The 22,543-nt window shown below is 34.9% G+C and overlaps 3 protein-coding genes and 1 pseudogene across 5 annotated transcripts; 3 read left to right on the forward strand and 1 right to left on the reverse strand.

The window, feature by feature from the left end:
• Positions 1 to 213: 213 nt before the first annotated feature.
• LOC111449737 (heavy metal-associated isoprenylated plant protein 20-like) lies at positions 214 to 1,495 on the reverse strand. Its single transcript, XM_023089761.1, has 3 exons — positions 1,332 to 1,495; positions 709 to 784; positions 214 to 614 (listed from the first exon to the last, which is right to left on the reverse strand). Exons 1-3 carry the CDS (start codon positions 1,410 to 1,412, stop codon positions 322 to 324), a joined length of 450 nt encoding a protein of 149 aa, XP_022945529.1. The 5' UTR covers positions 1,413 to 1,495; the 3' UTR covers positions 214 to 321.
• A 4,801-nt stretch (positions 1,496 to 6,296) lies between these two features.
• Positions 6,297 to 13,142, forward strand: LOC111449578 (ABC transporter G family member 7). Its single transcript, XM_023089522.1, has 11 exons — positions 6,297 to 6,811; positions 7,368 to 7,561; positions 7,636 to 7,786; positions 8,107 to 8,239; positions 8,707 to 8,908; positions 9,376 to 9,646; positions 10,641 to 10,772; positions 11,021 to 11,241; positions 11,338 to 11,550; positions 11,653 to 11,737; positions 12,706 to 13,142. The coding sequence occupies exons 1-11, from the start codon at positions 6,527 to 6,529 to the stop codon at positions 12,976 to 12,978; spliced, it is 2,160 nt and encodes a 719-aa protein (XP_022945290.1). The 5' UTR covers positions 6,297 to 6,526; the 3' UTR covers positions 12,979 to 13,142.
• Positions 13,143 to 14,211: 1,069 nt separating this feature from the next.
• LOC111449580 (protein PIN-LIKES 2-like) lies at positions 14,212 to 16,382 on the forward strand. Of its 3 annotated transcripts, XM_023089527.1 has the most exons (3): positions 14,212 to 14,336; positions 14,746 to 15,909; positions 16,013 to 16,180. In XM_023089527.1, the coding sequence occupies exons 2-3, from the start codon at positions 14,787 to 14,789 to the stop codon at positions 16,066 to 16,068; spliced, it is 1,179 nt and encodes a 392-aa protein (XP_022945295.1). In that variant the 5' UTR covers positions 14,212 to 14,336; positions 14,746 to 14,786; the 3' UTR covers positions 16,069 to 16,180. The 3 variants fall into 3 exon arrangements, with proteins under 3 accessions (XP_022945295.1, XP_022945293.1, XP_022945294.1); XM_023089525.1 differs by having other exon boundaries at positions 14,746 to 16,382; XM_023089526.1 differs by having other exon boundaries at positions 14,213 to 14,279; positions 14,746 to 16,382.
• A 1,710-nt stretch (positions 16,383 to 18,092) lies between these two features.
• LOC111449581 lies at positions 18,093 to 19,636 on the forward strand (annotated as a pseudogene).
• The last annotated feature ends 2,907 nt before the right edge of the window (positions 19,637 to 22,543 follow it).

A 22,543-nucleotide genomic window follows, 5' to 3' on the forward strand; every position in this document is an offset into this window, starting at 1 on the left:
AATTTATTATTATCAATATAATTGTTTTAAAGACCCAACATACATTTTTTACCATTTTATGCAAAATTTTAATATAAATTAAGTTAATAAGATCAAAATTTTTACCAAAGTTTAAAAGTAAAAATTATATTTTTTACTCTAAAGCTTTATAGTTTCAAATTATAAGGTTGAATTTAAATTTAAATATGGAGTGAAAATAAAAAAATTTAACTGTAGGGTAAAAATAAGAGATAAAAGTTGAAGGTAAAAAGCAATTGGAGTAAAAATTAACTTTTACACCAAAGTAAAAAAAAAAAAAAAAGGGTTTGGGTGGATGTTGCATTACATAACGGAACAGCCATTGGGATTGTCATCACTGAACATGGTGGCGAGCTTGTCGTCAACGCCGTTAGGGCTTGGGAGTGCCTGAACGGCGTTTTTGACGAACCCCGCCGGCGCCCTCTTGTCGTACGCCTGCGTGACGTACGGATACGCCACCACATTGTGCGGTACGTACGGCCAAAACTCCGCCCTTTTTCCCGTTCTTCTCACTTTCTTCAACACTCTGTTCGCTTCAACGAACCCCGTTACCGTCACTTTGCTCTGTTTTCTGTTTATCTCCACCGTTTTCGTACCTGTACAAAAACCAAATAAATAAATAATAAATAATTATTCTTAAAAATCCAAAATGTTTTTTAATTTTATTTTATATTATTTATTAAATCCGACCTTTCATTCTGGACACGGCGTTTTTTACTCTTCGTTCGCACCCGTCACAGTCCATTTTCACCTTGATTTCCACTGTCTAAATAAAATAAACATAATAATAATAATTAATTTCGTTTTTTTAAATATTTTTTTTATTAGTTAAATTGAATCACGTTGAATTTTTTTTTGACGAATAATTGATAAAAAATTATTAAATAAGGAACTAAACTCAACCAAAACATAATATTTTATTTATTTTTAAATATTAAATTAAAATTTAAATAAAAACAATTTTCTTTCATTTTTTAAATAATAGGTTAATAATTTAGACTTAACTCAATTATTCGAGTTATAAAAATTTATTAAATGACGAATTGAATCCAATTCAACAGAGTGTTCGAATTATTTATTCAAAATTTTATTTTTAATTAAACTAACATGTCATATTTATTTAGTTTTAAAATTAAATTAAGATTAACTAAAAATACATTATAAAAAATAAATAGTTATGAAAGGGAATAAAATTAAAATAAATATATGTAGAAAAAAAACATTTAAAATTAAGAATAAATTTGGATCAATTGGGTTAATTAAAACTAATTTTAGGGAAAAAAAAAAAAAAGACAGAGAATATTGGTCGGAACCTGAAACGGTTTTTTCTTCCTCTGCCGGGAAGTGGCCACGTAATCGGAGATTAAATCGGACACAGAGTCGAAAATCCCCATTTTTTACTCTCTCTCTAAGCCTGGAGAGAGAAAAGGAGAGCTCTAGAGAGAGAAGGGTTTGAAGAAATGGTTATAATTGCGAAGCTGAGGGGAAGGAGGGGTATATATATATATATATATATATATATATATATATTATATATAAATATATGTGGGATCTTTTTAGTGCAAAGAAGGAATTAAAATGGCTTTAACAAAGACACCCAGAATGAACTGTGTCCTCAAATAATTTTAAATAATAATAATAATAATAATTAATGTTGACTAAGAGAGAGAAAATCCAAATTTTAAATTTTAAATATATATATATATATATTTATTTTTGATAAATTATAAAAGAAAAAAAATTCATTTGGAACATTTATTTGAAGCAATTTTTAAAATTATGATTTTTTGGGCGTTTAATTTAGAATATTTGTTCACAGTAAAATGACTAAAATACCCTTACATTTCACTCTCATTACTGTCCCTAGCTATTATTGGAGACCATTGTCATTGCTTACCATCTATCGCCTGCCTCCGATGATCACCGTTGCCCGCCTTACTGCTCTTGCAACCATCACATGCTACCATTTTGGTGACCTTCGGTGGTTGATGGTAGTCAAATTATTCCTAAAAAAAATGAGGGGATTATAAAAAAATTATTCTGTAAAATTGTCATAATATCTATAGTTACGATAAAAAAAAATATATTATAAAATTATTTTCATGTTGTAGTTCATAGTTTTTAATCGAGAATGTAACTCAATTGTAAAATTGTAAAACTAACGACGATATGTAACAAGTCAAAGCGGACAATATTGGTTAAGAGTTAGCTCAAAGAAAAAATAAATTTTTTTTTAAAATAAAAATGTATTTTCAAAAAATAAACAATTATTATTGAATTTATAAAGTTAGCAATAAAAAATAAATAAAAATTAGATGTTTTTTTTTTTAATTTAATAAATAAAAAATTAGGTTGTTTGAATTGAATTGATTCCATACTTTTGGGAGTTTTATAAATAAATAAATAAAAATTACAAAAAGGGTATTCCTTTATCTTTACAAACTATGGAGTTGATGCCATCCCTTACACAAATGAATTGGGTTTCTTTCCCTTTTAGAAAGGTATTTAAAGTAAAGGAGTTCAAATTCTTTTAAGCCATTTGGTTCAAATTCTTTTATAAGTGGAGCCTAAGAACCCAACTCAAGCTCGAAGCATCAATCTAGGTAGGATCTCGGGTACTCTGAAATAGTGACTCGTCCCGTTATCATATATGCAATTGTGAGATCCCTCGTTGGTTGAAGAGGGGAACGGAACATTTCTTATAAGGGTATAGAAACATCTCTTTAACAGACGTGTTTCAACTCGAGCTCGAAGCATCAGTCTAGGTAGGATCTCGGGTGCCCTAAAATAGTGACTCGTCCCGTTATCATATATGCAATTGTGAGATCCCGCGTTGGTTGAAGAGGGGAACGAAACATTTCTTACAAGGGTATAGAAACATCTCTTTAACAGACGTGTTTCAACCCGAGCTCGAAGCATCAGTCTAGGTAGGATCTCGGGTATCCTGAAATAGTGACTCGTCCCGTTATCATATATGCAATTGTGAGATCCCGCGTTGGTTGAAGAGGAGAACGAAACATTTCTTATAAGGGTATAGAAACATCTCTTTAACAGACGTGTTTTAAAATCGTGAGGATGATGACGATACATAACAAGTCAAAGCAGACAATATTTGTTAGCGGTGGGCTTGAGCTGTTACAAATTGTATTAGAGCCAATCACTGATCAAAGTAGATCTAGGCTCTCTTCAGTAGTATACACGTTTAAAAATTGTGAGGTTAACCATCATACGTAACGTGTTACATGAGCAATATCTGCTAGGAGTGGGTTTAAGCTATTACAATTAGTATCAGAGCCAAACACCGAACGGTAAGCTAGCGAGGATGCTGGCCCCTTAAAGGAGTGGATTGTGAGATCCTCATATCAGTTATAGAGGGGAATAAAACATTTCTTATAAGGGCGTGAAAACATCTTCCTATCAAACAAGTTTTAAAACATACAATATTTGTCAGCGGTGGACTTGGATATTATAAGTATTGACTTAAATATCGAAACATATAAGACATAACAGACATCGACGTTAGCTTCTTACTTACAAGTTAGTTTGACGCCTGGACTCATTGCCTTGGTCGAGAACTAACACGGACGTGCAACCGGAAGTCATATCTCGAACTCGCTTTAAATTATACGCTAAAATTGATGTAAATTTCAGAATATCATTGAGTCTATCGGAAGGAAAAAAAAGGAAAAAGAATCTAACGTTGAGAAAAAATAATAACACCGACCAAACAAATATTTAACTTTTCTTTTCTAAAAGTACAAAATAAGAAACAAAAATGGTCCCGATCTTTGGCCGAAAACGATAAAGATTGCATTTTTCTTCTCATATTCCATTTTCGAGGAGAGGATCGAAAACTCATATTCCACTTTATAATTTAGTCCCTATAATTTTTTAAAATTATAATTTTGGACGAGGATCTTAACATTTTTTAGAATTTATTAAATTATAAAGGCGTAATTGTAATTTTTAAAATTTGAGGGACCAACTCTTATATATATATTTTTAAAAAAAAATTTTATATATATATATATATATATATATATATATATATATATATATATATATTAAAGCTAAAAAAAAGGCACCTTTTGTTTTCTTGGCCTTAGCTGTAAAACAAAGCTTCTTTCAAGCAGTTTCTTAAAACAATGATTTGAGAATAATTTTTATATTTAGACGAGTCTTACAAATTAAGAATCGTTGATCACGTGACACCCGAGTAAAGGTGTGGGATCTCACGTCGGTTGGAGAGAAGAACGAAACATTTTTTATAAGGGTGTGAAAATCTATCTAATAAACACGTTTTACGTAAAGTTGACGGCGATACGTAACAAGCTAAAACGGATAATATTTGTTAGCTTTAGGCTGTTACAAATGTTATCCGAGCCAGACACTGAGCCGTGTGCTAGAAAGGATGCTGGCCCCTAAAGGATGTGGATGGTAAGATCCCACATCGGTTGTAGAGGGGAACGAAACATTTAGAGGAAGCTTAGAGCCAGTCACCAGTCGGTGCGATGCACTAGTCCGTGTTAAGGCTAGACCCTTTTCATAGTACACGTGTTTTAAAATCGTGAGGCAGATGGTGATATGTAATGAGTCAAAACGGACAATATTTACTAACAGTGGGGTTGAATTGTTACACATGGGTTGTTATGCATCATCTTTTGATAAAGTTAGTAAACAATGCAGATTAATGAGAAATAAACAAGGATGTTGATTCCCATCTCGTCCTACTAATTCGATCTCGTACCTTTTTTTTTATCGTATAATTTAAAATTAAATTATTTTTTTTATTTTTGAAAATTTTGAATAATAATAATTATAATTATTTTATTATTGGCAACATCAAAAGAAAAAAATGAATGGCGTTGATTTTAGTCTCCATTCCACATTATATGATCTATATTTAAACATCAATCATTGTCTATTTCAAGTCTTAATATTGAAGCTAACACATAGATTCTCATAATTATTTTTATTAAATTAAATAATAATAATTTAACAAACTCGTACCTTTTGAGTTGACCGAGGTCGGTGCCTTCAATGACGTTTCACACCCATCAGAACGGGTTGAGTTGAGTTGTCGGATTATTCAATTTTTTAATTATTAAGAAAATTATACTCAAATTTCGTAAAACTTAAATATCAAATATTCCCGAGTTACAACTCATCGCTAACATATGTTACAAATGTCAGATATTCTTAATCTGAAAAATGAAATAGGATTGTGTTAAAAACTCTATTTACTTACGTGACCAAACAAAATTACAACCCACAAAATTAATTACAATTAAAAGAAGTGATAAGACAACTCTAATCCTCAGGCCAACGATTCAAGCTTTTATGATGGAAGATTTGAAACCTTATTTTAAATTGAGTCACTCCACCATAGAACTTAATCAAGGCTTGATTGAATGGCTCGAATGCAACCTACTAGAATTGCATGAAATTTAGAAATGACAAAATTGATGCTCAGATTTTGAAGAGAAACGTCTCAATTTGAGATCTCAATTTCATTCCTCAACGAATCTGATTTTTACCTAACATATTGTGGGTATTTATAATCTCCCGACAAAAGACGTTGACCGGAATACAATCTCGATTCCCTTTAATCTCCCAAAATACGAAGTCAATTTGACCCTTTTATAATTTATAAGTCTTTCAACAAATGTTGATATGTTCTAGTAGCTAAAAAGATAAACTTGAAATCTAATCCGTGTAGGTTCTTCAATAATACTTTAAAATTATAAAAAAAAATCTAAAAATAATATTATATTTTAAAAAATACCCATAAAATTTTAAAAATAATCTTAACATCATTTCCTTTTATAAAAAAAAATCCAAACAAATTATTACAAATTAATTATTACCTTCAATATATGGATACGGGTACCTTCTAGATTATTTCTAAATTTTTAAAAAAATGATAGTGTTTTTTAAATTTTTTTAAAAGTTTAACAGTATTAATGATTTAAAATTTTAAATATTTTTGAAAATATTGCGAAAATTAAAAGGTATTTTTATTAATTTAGGAAAAATAAAAAACTTAAAAATGAATTAAAAAAATTATCTAGTTTTTTTTTACCGCTTTGAACGGGTAAGATGGTAATTTTGAATTTGTAAAATTTTGGCTATATTAACGTTACTTTGACTTTTTTGTTTTGAGTTGACTTTTTTTTTTTTTTTGTAGGTTTATGATTACTTTTTTAATAAATAAATAAATAAGTAAATACATAAATTCCCTCATTTTTAACCACTTTGAACGGGTAAAATGGTAATTTCAACTATGCTTCCGTTCCTGCGTGAGTGAGTTCTTCTTACACGTACAAAAAATTCACCCATCGTGATCTTCTACGTCCGTTACGCTCGTCCATTGCGAGAATCCGGCCATTTCCGACTGATAAACGACGACGGCGTCGGAGTTTCCGTCTCTTACGGGGATCGTACGGCAGTGTAAAGTGCGGCGGTGCACTGCTCATCTCTGTCGGAGGGGAACCAGGAGGTATATACTATGGTGAAATTTGACCGGGAAAGAGTGGGCCAGGCGATCATGAGCATTGGCGGGAACGGTGTTGGCCAAGTTTTGGTTGCTGTGGCGGCGGCTCTTCTTGTCCGTATTTTCTCCGGACCAGAACCTGCTCTTCTGTTGGAACACGATATCGAGCTCGAGGATTGGGAGAAGGTAGATGGAGACATCGAAGTTGGTGAAGAATCTCCTGTCTCCAGGAAAGTCAGTCCAGTGACAATCCGGTGGCGCAACATCACGTGCTCTCTATCTGATAAATCCTCCAAATCAGTAATTTTCTTGGCGTTTTCTTCATTCTTTAAGTCCATTTGTGTTCTTGAGAATGCAGTAGAGTATGAGGATAGTGAATATGGCGTTTCTCTTTGTTTTTCACCGTTAGGATTTCACTTTTTAGGGAAAGAAATCGAAAGAAAAAGCTATGATTTGCGATTCTTATAAGTTCGTTGGCCGATCTCTGCTTTCGATTGGCTAATCAGTTGCCTAGAATGACTTGAATTTCTTGGCTAAGTTCAATTTGTTAGAATGAAAAGAAAAGTTCTCCCATCCCCTAATTTACTAATTTAGGGAATGATCATGGGTTTATAATCTTGAAAGATCATGAGTTTATAATCTAGGAACATCATGGGTTTATAATCTAGGAATACTACCTTCATTGGTGTGGGGAAGCCCAAAGCAAAGCCACGAGAGCTTATGCTCAAAGTGGACAATATCATGCCATTGTGGAGAGTCGTGTTTGTCTAACACAATTTTGTGAAACTGGACCCATAATTTTCATGCTTTTAAAAGTAGAGCATGATCAATTACTGATAGAAGAACCTATTGGTAGGTGAGATTTCTGCTTAAGAATGTAAGCGGAGAAGCAAAACCAGGAAGATTATTAGCGATAATGGGACCGTCAGGTTCAGGAAAAACAACGTTGCTCAATATTTTGGCGGGCCAGCTAGCGGCTTCTCCACGGTTACATCTCACTGGCATTATAGATTACAATGGAAACGCTTATTCAAATAAGAGAGCTTACAAGTATGTTTTCTTATAAATAAAACATTCTACAACATTATGCTTAGAAGACTGCTTCATTATCATCTATATTGTAGGTTCGCTTATGTGAGACAGGAGGACCTCTTTTTCTCACAGCTAACGGTCCGAGAAACACTGAAGCTTGCTGCTGAGCTTCAGCTTACTAAGATATCTTCCGAAGAAGAGAAGGAAGAATATGTGAACAGTCTGCTCTTGAAACTAGGTTTGGTAAGATTGATGATCGAAGTTTGTTCTTCTAAGATAGCTGAAATAAGTTCTTCATATGTTGTGGATGTATTATATATTTTGAATTTGATTTACCTTAATTGACCAGTGCCATATGTTCATAGCTAGCTCCTTGGATCTTAGCAAACAATGATTAATAAATTTATTGGCTGAAATGCTTAACAAGAATTTTCTTTGCTCATTATAGTATTATTAACTGGTTGAATAATGAGGGTCTTAGCCTCTTCTGAGTCACTGCAACATGCTTTGATCTATCTTAGCTTAAGCATGTTCATGCTAATTTTATATTTTTCATGAAAAAGGTAAATTGTGCTGAATCATTTGTTGGTGACACAAGAATTCGTGGAATCAGCGGGGGTGAAAAGAAACGATTATCTCTAGGATGTGAGCTGATTGCCAGCCCATCTATTATATTTGTTGATGAACCTACAACAGGTTTGTATCTCTTTTCTGTTTATGTCTTCACTCCCGTGTGGAGTTTGTATCCATTTTATAATAGAACATTATCTGTTAATTCAGTTGCCATGTACTTTTGGAAACATTATCTGTCTACATGTTTTTAGCCTCACCATTTTATATAAGTGAAGCCTTTAATACTGTATCCAATCTTTGATACTATAAAATCAAATGCAACTTCCATAAATGCACACCCTAGCATTGTGAAATCTTGTTTTCAAATTTAATATAATTAAAGGTGTGGAATTTAGCTAGGGATTCAAATCCTACTATCTGATTCTTTGTGATGACCAAGTTTCTAGCTTATAGAAATTCATCACATTTTTAACCTTTTTTTTAGTCATGTGCCAACATGAATGATAAGGTTCACTAGTGAGTGTTGATCAAAACACTGATAACTATAATGTAAATGTCTTATAAATAAATTATAAACATGGGGCTTCCAGGACTTGATGCATTCCAGGCTGAAAAAGTAGTCCTGACACTTCAACAACTTGCAAAGGATGGACATACTGTAATCTGCTCCATACACCAACCTAGAGGCTCTGTGTATAGCAAATTTGATGATATTATATTGCTGACAGAGGGTGCTCTTGTCTATGCTGGTCCTGCTCATGAGGAACCGTTGGAATACTTCTCTAAATTTGGGTCGTGAGCTCTATCCATACTTTCAACAAATATGTTTTCATTTGAGCATTTTCCTTGTTTTCAACATATTCCTCATCATCGTTCAGCATTTTTTTTTGTTTTGACATTTTAGGTACATGCCTCTTGATGAACTTTGACAATGGTTTCTGATTTTTTTGTTCTATGATTAGACTTCGAAATCTTTTTAACTCTATTTTCACATACGAGGGTTTTAATGCTTACTTTTTTTTTTGTTCCGCATGTACTGATCAATATTATATTCAATCTTGTTAGCGCTTTGCCTTCTTCTTCCTGTTCATTTGTTTTGTTTTATATCTTTATAAACTAAAGAAATTGGGTTCTTGCGCGCGTACCTTTCTATGTTTACTTTGTTCTTGTTGTTGATCTTCTTTAAGAAATGAATAATCTCAGTAAGCTTAATTGGACTCCAGATATTGTAACTCACTAGTTGCGGTTTAGTCGAACAGGTATAATTGCCCTGACCATGCTAATCCTGCTGAGTTTCTGGCCGATCTTATATCAATTGATTATAGTTCTCCAGAAAGTGTGTACTCCTCCCAGAAGAGGATCTACGGTTTTGTTGAGTCATTCTCACGACACTCTTCGACAATTTTGTATGCAACTTCAAGTGAGAAAAGGCAGATTTCGGCACGTATGAAATTCAGGGAAAATAACCTTTTGAAGAGAGGAGGCTGGTGGAGGCCATTCTGCTTGCTCCTCAAGCGTGCATGGATGCAGGTTTTTCCTTTCTATATATGTAGCTTGCTTTAAAGTTCTACATTGTTCTCGTTCAGTAAAATATTAGAAACAAAAGCTACAAGAGAGGGAAATGCAGCCTGTGCAGGTTTTGATATTATAACAATGACCTGTGAATTTTATTTTGATGCAATCTTCAGTTTTAAAAAAAATATAGATATAAGCTCTCTAGGAATCACTACACTACTCTCCACGATGGTTACTACTCTCCACAATGGTATGATATTGTCCACTTTGAGCATAAGCTCTCATGGCTTTGCTTTGGGCTTTCCCAAAAGGCCTCATACCAATGGAGATAGTATTTGCCTCACTTATAAACCCATGATCTTCTACTAAATTAACCAATGTGGGACTCACTCCAAATAATCCCCAACAATCCTCCCTTGGAACACAATACACTATAAGCCTCCCCTGAGGCTTATGGAGCTCTTGAATAGCCTCCCTTTAATCGAGGCTCGACTCCTTTCTCTAGAGCCTTCGAACAAAGTACACCCTTTGTTGACACTTTAGTCACTTTTGACTACACCTTCGAGGCTCATAATTCTTTGTTCGATATTTGAGGATTCTATTGTCATGACTAAGTTTAGGGCATTGCTCTGATACCATGTTAGGAATCACGACTCTCCACAATGGTATGATGTTGTCCACTTTGAGCATAAACTCTCATGGCTTTGCTTTGGGCTTCCCCGAAAGGCCTCATACCAATGGAGATAGTATTTCCTCACTTATAAACCCATGTTCTTCCACTAAATTAACCAATGTGGGACTCACTCCCAATAATCCTCAATTAACCAATGTGGGACTCACTCCCAATAATCCTCAACATCGAGTCCTCATCTCCTGTTGTTTGCATCTCACAGACATTGTGGGGAGAGATACCTATTGGTCAAAAGTGGAATGCTGAAAGCGTTACGCTATTGTGTGAATTACAATTCTTTTAGTTATTTTACTTGGTTTAATCTTCATGAATTTCCAGGCTTCTCGGGATGGACCAACAAATAAGGTTCGAGCACGAATGTCCATTGCATCAGCGATCATATTTGGTTCAGTTTTTTGGAGAATTGAAAGATCTCAGACATCAATCCAGGATAGGATGGGTTTGCTTCAGGTATAATAGTATCTTTGGAGTCATTCAAACATTATGGTTACATTGCTATATTGTATAATTATGATATTCCATTGCTGCTTTTTGTACCACAGTTACGAACCAATATTATGCTTGCAATGATAATCAAAGGAGTTCCCCCACCCCCTCCCCTGCCTCAAGTTGCTAGAATTGAGAAGATTCCTAGACAAAAATAGAACTTGTACAATTTTCTTGATCCAATTTGTGGCTATGGATATGTTTCACTTCAGGTTGCAGCAATCAACACTGCAATGGCTGCTCTCACCAAAACTGTGGGTGTTTTTTCGAAAGAACGTGCAATTGTTGATAGGGAGCGTTCAAAGGGATCTTATACGTTAGGCCCGTATTTGCTTTCTAAATTGTTGGCCGAGATCCCAATTGGAGCTGCTTTTCCACTGTTATTTGGGGTTATCTTATACCCCATGGCTCGTCTTCACTCAACTGCCTCAAGGTCAGGATTTGATCGTTACTTAAATTCGTAATTAACTTTAAAATCATACATTCGTTGCCACAAATAATGATTGAAACTTCTGCACTTATTATATAGGTTTGGGAAGTTCTGCAGTATCATTACTGTTGAATCTTTTGCCGCGTCTGCTATGGGTCTCACTGTTGGAGCTATGGCTCCTAGCACAGAAGCCGCCATGGCAGTGGGGCCCTCACTTATGACAGTTTTTATTGTATTTGGTGGCTATTATGTCAATGCAGACAACACGCCGATCATCTTTCGTTGGATTCCTAACGTTTCTCTCATAAGATGGTAAGTGCGTCGGATCCACTAAAAGATTTTGGATATCATGTTAAATTTCAAAATTATCTCTCCTTTAATTCTTATTGACTTCAATGATATTTCATCTTTCAGGGCCTTTCAAGGGCTTTGCATCAATGAGTTTAAAGGTCTTCAATTTGACTGTCAGCATTCAATTGATATTCAAACTGGAGAACAGGTAGGCGAGAGCATGAATTTTATTATCTAAACTTGAGTATGAAAATCTTCACTATTGTGTAAGATACTGAAACGATTGAGCATGATAGAGTCCATAAAAATTGTCTTTTCATTTCACGACTTATTTCCTCTTTGTAGTGATCTTCTGAGTTGCTCTGAAGATATCTTTACATAATTAGTTTGTTATTTGGTCATGTCGAGTAAGGGACGGAGTGGGGGAGGTTTGCGAAACCAAACAAGAATTGAAAGAACTTAGGAATTAGCATCATTCCTATTAAGTGTTTGTCTCACAGAGCCAACAAAGAGGCTGCCCTCTCGATTGAGCTCGGTTTTGGTTTAGCATCTTACATCGATCCGGAGAAAATGTGAAAACATAATAAAACATGTTTCCATCCTAATGCCTACGCTTTTCTCTAATTGGTTGTAGATGGGGAGGCTTCTTGAAACCAAACGAGATTCGAAATGTGAGATCCCACATTGGTTGGGGAGGAGAACGAAACATTCTCTTATAAGGGTGTGGAAACCTCTCCCTAACGGATGCTTTTTAAAAACCTTGAGGGAGCCCAAAAAGAAAAACTAAAAGCTGTTACATGAAAGAACATGAGAATTAGCACCATTCCTATGAGTGCTTTTGTTTTGGAGTGCCAACAAAGGGGCTGTCTTCTCAATCAAGCTCATTTGGTTTAGCATATTATATTCATCTGGACAAAATGTGTGGATGGGTTGTAGTGTGGATCGAGGAGCCACATGTTTCCATCCTAATGTCTTCGCTTTTCTCTGATTGGTTGTAGAGGGGAGGCTTTCGAGACCAAATGAGACTATGAAAGAACATGGAAGTTAGCACCATTCCTATGAGTGTTTTTGTCTCGGAGCGCCCCCAACAAAGGGGCGGATTGGTCGTAGTGTGGATCGAGGAGCCACATAAAACATGTTTCCATCCTAATGCCTTGGCTTTTCTCTTATTTGCAGGCACTGGAACGACTTTCCTTTGGTCAAAGGCGTATTAGGGACACATTGATAGCACAAAGTAGGATACTTTTGTTCTGGTATTACACCACTTACCTTCTCCTGGAAAAAAATAAGCCCAAATACCAGCAGCTTGAGCCACTGCCCCATGATGAAAACCAAGATCATCGACTAATTGAATCGCTTAACAATGACAACATGGAGAAACCCCAGCCTGGGACTCCCCGTCTCTCGAGCGAGTTGAGTCGAAGGGTGCCGAGTTTTAAATTCCTATAAGCGTTTTCTTGATTCATTTCGTTTAGCTTAGCTTTAGTTGGTTTCAAGCTTTTACGTCTGTTTTATTTTGATCCTTATACTTTCAAACGCTTCTGGTGATTTTTTTATGATTTTGTAATGTTTTTAAGCCATAGGTTAATAATAATCCGAGTAAGGTAACTATATATTTGGTAATGTTTTATGATCGTAGTTCGTTAAACTTTAGCTTATATTGATCAATCCCAAATTATAGATTATGCAAACTCGAGCTTTTGTAACCTATTTCTTTGTAACATATTTCAAACGAACATTGAAACCACGATTTAAAGTAACTAGAAGTGTTCGGTTCACGTGCTAAAGCCAACTTCGTTAAATTCTCAAGTTGAGAATTTTTTAGTTATCGAAACTTGGTTCGATTTTTTAGTTATGAAGTTAAAGCAACTTGGTTTGATTCTATCGAGATTTGGTGGGAATTGGGAATCACCCTTTCTCATTCAGACTCCCTACCCTATAGTTATATGCAATAAGTTATTGTACTTGCCTTTCGCTTATATTTTCATATAATACCAATTTCAATTTCTCAAATCTGGCATTCAAAACTCTCTTTCGAAATTTTTATGCTCTCGTTTTCTAGAACGTTCTTCTTGAACTGTGGTTAGAGACTCGTGGCACACAATCGCAAGTTCGTTGCTATCAAAATGCGATTGTGATAGTCACAGGCGATAGTGGACGGTGGCAATAATAGTGTGAGAATTTTGGAGAAATTTCTACGTAAATATTTAACAACATTTTTTTCTCTAAATTTTGATTTCAAGTGTTTAAAATCACACCTTACGACAGCCATGCACCACCGGTGTCCACGTTCCCGAAGGCACCCCTTTCTTTCAAGAGGATTCACGACCTTTTCTACGTAATAATCTTTTATTACCATACAAACAGAAGTGACGTGGATTATTCAAGAATCAGTCGCTTTATAAAAAGAAGATGCCATTCAACTTCTATGAAATGGAGGATTAAAATAATTTTTTAAAACAAAATAAACCCAATCGAGCATTAAAAAAATTATTTTAATATTTTATATATTATTTTTAATTTATTGTTTGAAGTAAATTTGACGCTCACAAACTATAAAGCTTTTTTCAATTTTCCTTTGTCCAAATAAAATTCATTTTAATCACGTGAGTTTATTTATTTATTTATTATTATTTTCCATGTTAATATTTTATATATTATTTTAAAAAAAAGTGCGTAATTTGTTGGATGAATCAAGAACTTCGGCCAGGCTTGCCTTGCCATTCGATTCATTACTACCAACCTCGTTGTTAAGCTTCGTCTGCGATCTCTTGCTTCCCTCTGACATTCTCTCTCGCGCTCGCTACGTAAGTTCTTCATCGCTATGCCAATTCTCAGTTTCACAATTGGTTTTGATTTCTAGTTTTTCCTTGCTTCTGTTTTTATGTTGATGTTCTTGACATGATGATTCATGTTCATTCGTCGAGTTTGTTTGTGTTTATCATTCATAATATCCTGTTCGATCTCAATCGTTTCCTTGTCGATTTTCTTACGATCTGTCTCGATTTCTTAGCAAATGTTAGTTGATTTGCGCGTTAGAATAATTGTCTTCTGATATCTCAAACACGTTATCGTCATTTTTTTAAAAATGATTTTTGGTTGATTCTATATGCATTTTGCTAAACCTGTGTCCGAAAATCGAAATTCTCTCTAGGAAGAAAATTTTTAATGGATTGAGTGTCTGTGTTTTTGGACCTCTTGTTGTCCTGTTTGTAGAAAAAGAAACTTTCATCCTTCCTGTTATTCCGGAAGAAAGGATGGGATACTTCAGATTGCTTTATGAAACGGGCATCGAGTTTAGTGAAGAAGACCTACTTGCTGCAATTGTGCCGTTAATGAAGCTTCTCTGCCTCGCAGTAATTGGATTGATTCTTGCTCATCCAAAGACAAAAATCATCCCAAAAGAAACATTTAGCCTGCTTTGCAAACTTGTTTTTGCCTTGTTCTTGCCCTGCCTGATTTTTACTGAACTAGGCCAAAGTATTACGCTCGAAAGTGTTACTCAGTGGTGGTTTATCCCAGTAAATGTACTACTCAGCACGGCTATCGGCTGTGCTCTTGGGTATTTAGTGGTTGCTCTATGTCATCCACCCCCTGAGTTTAATAGATTGACTGTTGTTATGACAGCATTTGGTAATACAGGAAACCTCGCTCTTGCAGTTGTGGGGTCAGTTTGCCACACTGCAGATAACCCTTTTGGACCAAATTGTCACTCTAGTGGGGTGACTTACGTCTCACTTGCTCAATGGGTTTCGGTCATTCTGGCCTATACCCTCGTTTATCACATGATGAAACCTCCACCTGAGTGCAATGTAATTTTAGATGAAGGCATTGAAATTGTAGAAGAACGAGCTGATAATGATTTGAGCAGGCCTCTCCTTGCAGAAGCTGAATGGCCAAGCATTGAGGACAAAGAAACAGAACATTCCATGACATCCTTCATCCCTAGAATTCTCAATAGCATTTCAACTACACCGCAGACCACTTCTACTGATATCGAAATCTCAGGAGGGGGCGACTGTACTGACAATCCCAAGCCTAATGATATCGAACTTGCAGGGGACAACAGGACTAACAGTCCCAAATCCACCGAGTTCTTGGCTGAGCCGAGAGTAGTGAGGAGGCTGAGCCATGTTGCTGAGCAAACTCCAATACAGCACATCCTTCAACCCCCAACAATTGCTTTTCTAGCAGCCATCATTATTGGGCTAATTCCACCACTGAAATCGCTCTTCTTTGACTATAATGCTCCATTATCAGTTGTCAAAGACAGTCTAGAAATTCTAGCCCGTGCTACCGTGCCTTCTGTTATGCTCATTCTTGGGGGCTTGCTTGCAGAATGCTCAAACACATCTACACTAGGCCATCGAACCACAATCGGTATAATCACAGCAAGGCTCTTGGTCCTCCCCGTGTTGGGAATTGGGATGGTCTTGTTGGCTGATAAACTGAATTTTCTTGTTTCTGGGGATCAAATGTACAGATTTGTGCTTCTGTTACAATACACTACCCCAAGTGCTATTTTATTGGGAGCACTAGCCAGCTTGGGAGGATATGCAATTAGAGAAGTTTCTGCACTTCTCTTCTGGCAACATATATTTGCTCTCTTCTCCCTTTCTGTCTATGTAGTTATATATTTCAAGTTAGTATCATACGTTTGATTATTACAGGATTCATGCCTTGCTCCTGATGATGTCTGTTGAAAGCCTGATGGATATTTGCTTGCGCCATTGCTTATCCTCTGCTCGTGTTCAAACAAATTGACACTGAATGATTATTTGTAAGTTTCCCCCCTCCCTTGCTGCTGTATGAACTGTTCAGATGAATAAGATTTGAGTAACTTTTGAAACAAATTCACCCATGATGGTGAGGACTCAGAAAAAATGACGATGGGTTTTGCTAAAATCTGTTGGGACAATATCTGTTAGCGGTAGGTTTAAACTATTCCAGATAGTATCAGAGTCAGACACAACCGGTGTGTCAATGGACCTCCAAAGGAGTGAATTGTGAGATTTCCATGTCGGTTGGAGAGGGAAACGAAACATTCCTTATAAGGATGTGGAAACCTCTCCCTAACATGTGAGATTGACGAAGATATGTAACGAGCTAAAACGGACAATATCTGCTAGTGGTGGGCTTAGACTATTACAACATAGATCAAAATACATATACATACATTTCTTTTTAAGCTCTTATTATCAATAGATTAGTATAAGGTTCTATAATTATATATGTATAAGTGCAATAATGTTTAATGATAAGATGAAGCAAAAGGTATCATTGAGAGCAGCAGTATATCATGGAGGTGATAACAATGTCTGGCGTGGAGCATTGTAATGAAGGCAAATTTCATCGCTTTGTTTCTTTTGTTTGGGCAATGTGCAATAAAAAAAAATAAGGTAAAATGGGGGCATGATAATCATACCTCTTCACCAATATTTTATTGGCTGTGTAGATTTTAATACGATTCTTAAACAATTTTTCTCATCAACAAATATCACAATTATTATATCAATTCCTCGATTTAAAAAAAAAATAAAAAATAAAAAATCAGAAGAATGGGGGAGAAATCTCTTGTACTATTGAAGAATGAAATTCGCTATTATATAACGTTACAGAATCAAATCTGATATGACTAAATCAAATCTAATTCAAATAACTATGATCAAATTTAATCCTAACAGTTTAGTGGGTAATAAAAGTTTAATATCTAAAAGTCTCGATAAGAACAAGCTTTACATCGATTTTGTCCGGATCCTCCTTTTCTTCTGAAAAAAGGGACGGAGAAGTATCTTCTTCGGTGGATCCCAATGAGTGACAGTATTGCCTAAATACTGTCCTTCCTTTCAGTTTAAGAATGAGAGTGACAGTATTCTGCCCTTCCTTTCAGTTTAAGAATGAATGAGTGACAGTATTCTGCCTAAATACTGTCCTTCCTTTCAGTTTAAGAATGAGAGTGACAGTATTCTGCCTAAATACTGCCCTTCCTTTCAATTTTAAGAATGAATGTTTCAGTTTTAAGAATGAATGAGTGACAGTATTCTGCCTAAACACTACCAATAAATAAGAGAATAGCCACAGAATTTCTCAATTCTAACCCAAGGTACTTATTAGTTCTAATAGAATTATTTTGCAAACGGCAAAAAAAATAAAAGTTCTTAGACTCAATTGATTATCACATCCCACTATGTTGAGATGTGCTGACTGTTATAAAAATTAGATTTAATATAAAATTAAAATTTATGTCTAATTAATTCTAAAATTTTAATAAATTGTTAATTTGAAGAAGAAAAAAAAAGTGAATCACCTATTAAAACAAATTTTAAAATTTATTTTAAAAAATTTAAAGGGATATTTTAAAAAGTAGAAGGGTATTAATTAAATTTTTAAAAATTAAAGATATTTATGAAATAAAATATTTAAATGAATTTTATAAATATATATATATATATATATTTTAAGAGAAGATATTGTTTATTAATTTAATTTTAATATTATTTAAAAAGGAAAAAGACAAAATCCAAAATTAAACTCATAATTTCCCCGCAAATTCAAAATATAATAAAATAGTAGTACCACCGGCGTCGGCTACTAGACGAAGCCCATTTTCCTGCACCGCCTCCTGTAATCTGTCAACATTCCAAGAAAATCTTGCTTTATTTGTTAGGGCAAAGCAACCACGCCGCTGGTTCCTCCTCCTTTCCCCTATTAAATGGATCCAATTCTTCCACGTTTCTCCCCTGAATCAAACGCAAAATCACTTCCGTCCTCGATTAATCTTCTCCTTCTTCCTCCGTTTGTTTCACTTTTGCGTAATTCATCCTTCTTTTACGTAATTCACCTCTACTTTTTTCGAATTGTTTTTGAAGGTTTTTTGATTTTTCGGGCTATGGCGATTCCTTATTACTGCCGATTTGCTGCATCCTAGAAAGGCGGCTTGCGAATCGGCATTCTGATGCCTTCTTCTACGCCATTATCGTTGAGGATTCTGACTCAAGATGAACTGAAGAAGATTGCTGCGTATAAGGCCGTTGAATATGTCGAATCCGGCATGGTTCTTGGCCTTGGCACTGGCTCCACCGCCAAGCACGCCGTTGATCGAATCGGCGAGCTCTTGCGTCAAGGGAGGCTCAAGAACATTATAGGAATCCCTACTTCGAAGAAAACTCACGAACAAGCCGTCGCGTTGGGAATCCCTCTCTCAGACCTAGATTCGCACCCGATTCTTGATCTCGCGATTGACGGCGCCGATGAGGTTGATCCGCATCTGAATCTGGTGAAGGGCCGAGGAGGTTCTCTTTTGAGGGAGAAAATGGTGGAGGGGGCTTGTAAGAAGTTCGTGGTGATTGTTGATGAGTCGAAATTGGTTAAGTATTTGGGCGGAAGTGGGCTTGCTCTGCCGGTGGAGATTGTGCCTTTTTGCTGGAATTTCACCGCCGTGAGGCTGCAGAAGATGTTTGAAGAATCTGGTTGCGTTGCTAAGCTGAGAATCAAGGATGAAAGTGGAGAACCCTTTGTTACTGATAATGGCAATTACATTGTGGACTTGTTTTTGAAGAAAGATATTGGGGATTTGAATGCTGCGAGTGATGAGATTTTGCGTCTTGCTGGTGTTGTTGAACATGGGATGTTTCTTGGGATGGCTACCACTTTGATTGTTGCTGGTGAACTTGGCATTGCCATCAAGAATAAGTAGAACCATTAGAACGCTTTAAGATCTGAAATGGCCTCTCAGATGAACAGCAATACCAAGAAGAGCTATGAATTAGTGTTCATAAAACCATAGCCTATCAGTTGCGTAGTTAATTTACACAGAGATTTGGTTTGATTATGTTTGAAAATTGGCTGTTGGTCTGTTGTGATCTGTGTTTGATGTTTTCGTTAGTCGATGGTTCGTGTTCGTTGTTGCCCGTCACAGTATCGGACACTCTAAGCTTGTGCCGGTTCTTTATCGAACTCGGCCATTGTATGTCTTGAGGGAACTTTGGAAATGTGGTTAGCTTAGAACTTCACTTTGGTTCTACTTTTAGTTTTGGAAATGCTAAAATTACTATAGAACATACGTTGTGTTGAGTGGTATATACTTGGCATGTTATCTTTAATGTCATATCGTTATGGAGGTGGTGGGTCACGTGCTTCTAACACGGGTTTTGCAACTTCCGTGAATGGTATTAATGGACAGATTCCCTTAGAGCAAAGGAAAGAGAATGCTAGCAAGTTTTGAAAGACCCTCTTAGGCCATTGGTATTGTTGGGAAGAGTATTACACGCTACTCTAGAAGAGAGCAACAAGGTATTCAAGAGGATCCCTTTTGAAGGTACTGTGCTTGATAGTCGACTTAGAAGATCGACAAGGATTAGGAAGCTCGATCAATCCCAAGTATATAGAAGTTGATGTCGTTTCTCTTCTAAAGTTATAGGTATCAGTATTCCAAAAAGTCTGTTGAGGCACGCACGAGGCTCCCATAATGAAGCCCGCACCTCAAGCATGACTCTTCTTAAATTTATGATCGTCTATTTTTCTATCTACAATTTCTTTCATGTCGGGTTTAAGCCCGAAGGGTTTAAGGCCGAAGGATGATTGCACCAACACGGTAACGTGACAATGACATTATTTGTTTTCAAGATGTGGAAATTGGAAGCTGTTGAAACAGAGAATTTTATTTAAACAATTTAATTCATAAAATATTTTTTACAACCAATTATTTTCGTCGCTAATTTTAAAATAAAAAGAGCTGGCAAACCAGAGGAAGCTGCATTCTTATACAGCGACAACTGGGCCCAAAAGTAGGCCCATGATGATAAGCTTTGTGAACCAAGAATCTTGCTATGGGCCCATTTTCCACTAGAATCTTACAATGGGCCCATTTTCCTCTGAGCCCTAATAACATTATACTGGGCCCATTAAAAAAATGGTGGTGGAAAATGTCCACACGTGAGTGGAGTGGAGCACGTGTAACCATTTTGAGCTATATAAATATTTTTATAGTTAATATATTAATAAATAAATCAATCAAATTGACAATATTTTAATCACTTATTTTTAATTATAAAGTTAAAAGCATATTATATTTATTATTATTACCTAATAAAATTTAGGTAACCAACTCCACAAATTAGATTATATTTTACAACCAAACTAATTAAAATAAATTAAAAATAAAAAAAAATACCAAAACACAAAAGTGGAATAGGGCTAACCTTTTTAGGTTTTGCTTTTCTATTTCCTCCCCTTTTAATGACAAATTTGCTCTATGGCCATAAAGTTTGGGAAAATAATGATTTGGCCCCACACATTAACACAAATTGCCTCTTTTTCAGGGACTCTTTTGCAAATTTATAAAGTTTTTTCTTGGACCCATTTTTAGAAGTACAAATCATAACCCCTAAAACAAGAAATTGGGGAAAAAAATTCTTAATTTACACACATACCAAAAAATTCCACTGGCGGAAGTCGGTGTAATCTTGATTATTACGTTGTTCGTGTTAGACGAACATGACTCTCTACAATGGTGCATAAACTCTCGTGGTTTTGCTTTGGGCTTCTCCAAAAGACTTCAAACCAATGGAGATAGTATTCTTTGATTATAAACCCATGATTATTCCCGAAATTAGCAGATGTGAGACTTTCATCCAACAGTTGTGGTACGAGATAATCATGTTAAAAAAACCTAAAATGTCTATGACATATGGATAACGCTATATGTCATGTCTTCATAAACTATTTATACGACCCACTCTGTAATTGTTACTATTGATTTGATTCAAATTATTCCTATGGAAATATGTGAGTTGATGTATAATATATTTTTATAAACTTGTTAATTAAAAAAATATTTTATAAGATGATCATGTACTACTCGATTTCAATCTTTAGTGAGTTATAAAGTCCAGCATGGGAGGACTCATTCTATATAAGTGGGTTTTCACGAGTGAGAATGACAATTATAGCTAATTTAAGAAACATACCGGAAATCACGATCGAACAAGGAGCTGAACAACATAATTTCGAGATTTTAACAATAATCCCCACATCCTTACAGGTCCGGGAGGGACTTAATTAATGATTTGATCATAACAAATAGTTCATTATAAATTTTGTAAAATAAAAAACGTAAGATGTAATTATATACCCGTAAGTCGAAGTTTTAACCCACCAATCTGATATAATCAATTGTAAAAAAAATGTAATAATGCCCAATAATGTGTAGTTTCATAATGTCTTATAAAATGATGATTTTTCTCACCAAAGGCTCCCAACATATAATATAATGCATCATATTATATTATAATATATGGTTTTATTTTATATTATATGATGGCGTGACCTTCCCCTTCAATTATTCCATCAACCCTAAGATTGTATCTAACCACTCCCTTTCTCCTTTCATTTATTTGTTTTTATAATAATTATTTATTCATCCTAAAATAATAATATTTATTTTAAATAAATTTAGTTTGTGATAATTTGTTAAAAATTAGGTCAAGATAGAGATTTGTACCAAAATTAAATTTAAAATGATAAAATTATTTCATTTTTAAATCCATTTAAAAAATAATTTAATTTAATTTAAATATTATGAGTCACCCAATTCAATTTATTTATTTTTAGTTTAGTTATATATAGAAATTATATTATTTAATATTTTAAATAAATACCAAATTAGTATGAAAATTAAAATTTGAAATTTTAGTTTTTTTTTTTTATTAAATTTTTAGTTCTACTTTGGATCCATTATCGGTGGGGCCCACTGAAAACATTATGATATCATAGGTAATAATACACTGGATCATTGCCTTCTGATCATGTCCAAATTGAATGATTTGTTTTCCAGTGGGCCCCACATGGTGAAAATCTGATCCATCTAATTTGGCGGGATCTCGGTTAGTAGAAGGGTGTATTGTCGTTTACATAGATCGCGTTGCAGCCGATCATATCTCACCGTACACTGTTTTAGATGTTTTATTACGATCAAATCGAACGGTTCATAAAATTTGGATAGTTTATGAATTTT

Source organism: Cucurbita moschata, unplaced genomic scaffold (genome assembly GCF_002738365.1).
Source record: "Cucurbita moschata cultivar Rifu unplaced genomic scaffold, Cmos_1.0 Cmo_Scf00011, whole genome shotgun sequence".
Lineage (NCBI taxonomy): Eukaryota > Viridiplantae > Streptophyta > Magnoliopsida > Cucurbitales > Cucurbitaceae > Cucurbita > Cucurbita moschata.

Bases quoted from the DNA above. Each gene is read 5' to 3' on its own strand.
- LOC111449737 (XM_023089761.1), bottom strand. From the start codon at position 1,412: ATGGGGATTTTCGACTCTGTGTCCGATTTAATCTCCGATTACGTGGCC. The intron at 785-1,331 runs GTTCCGACCAAT...TATTTTATTTAG, and splicing joins GGAAGAAAAAACCGTTTCAG to ACAGTGGAAATCAAGGTGAA. The intron at 615-708 runs GTCGGATTTAAT...GTTTTTGTACAG, and splicing joins CGCCGTGTCCAGAATGAAAG to GTACGAAAACGGTGGAGATA.
- LOC111449578 (XM_023089522.1), top strand. From the start codon at position 6,527: ATGGTGAAATTTGACCGGGAAAGAGTGGGCCAGGCGATCATGAGCATT. The intron at 8,240-8,706 runs GTTTGTATCTCT...TGGGGCTTCCAG, and splicing joins TGTTGATGAACCTACAACAG to GACTTGATGCATTCCAGGCT. The intron at 11,738-12,705 runs GTAGGCGAGAGC...TCTTATTTGCAG, and splicing joins ATATTCAAACTGGAGAACAG to GCACTGGAACGACTTTCCTT.
- LOC111449580 (XM_023089525.1), top strand. From the start codon at position 14,787: ATGGGATACTTCAGATTGCTTTATGAAACGGGCATCGAGTTTAGTGAA.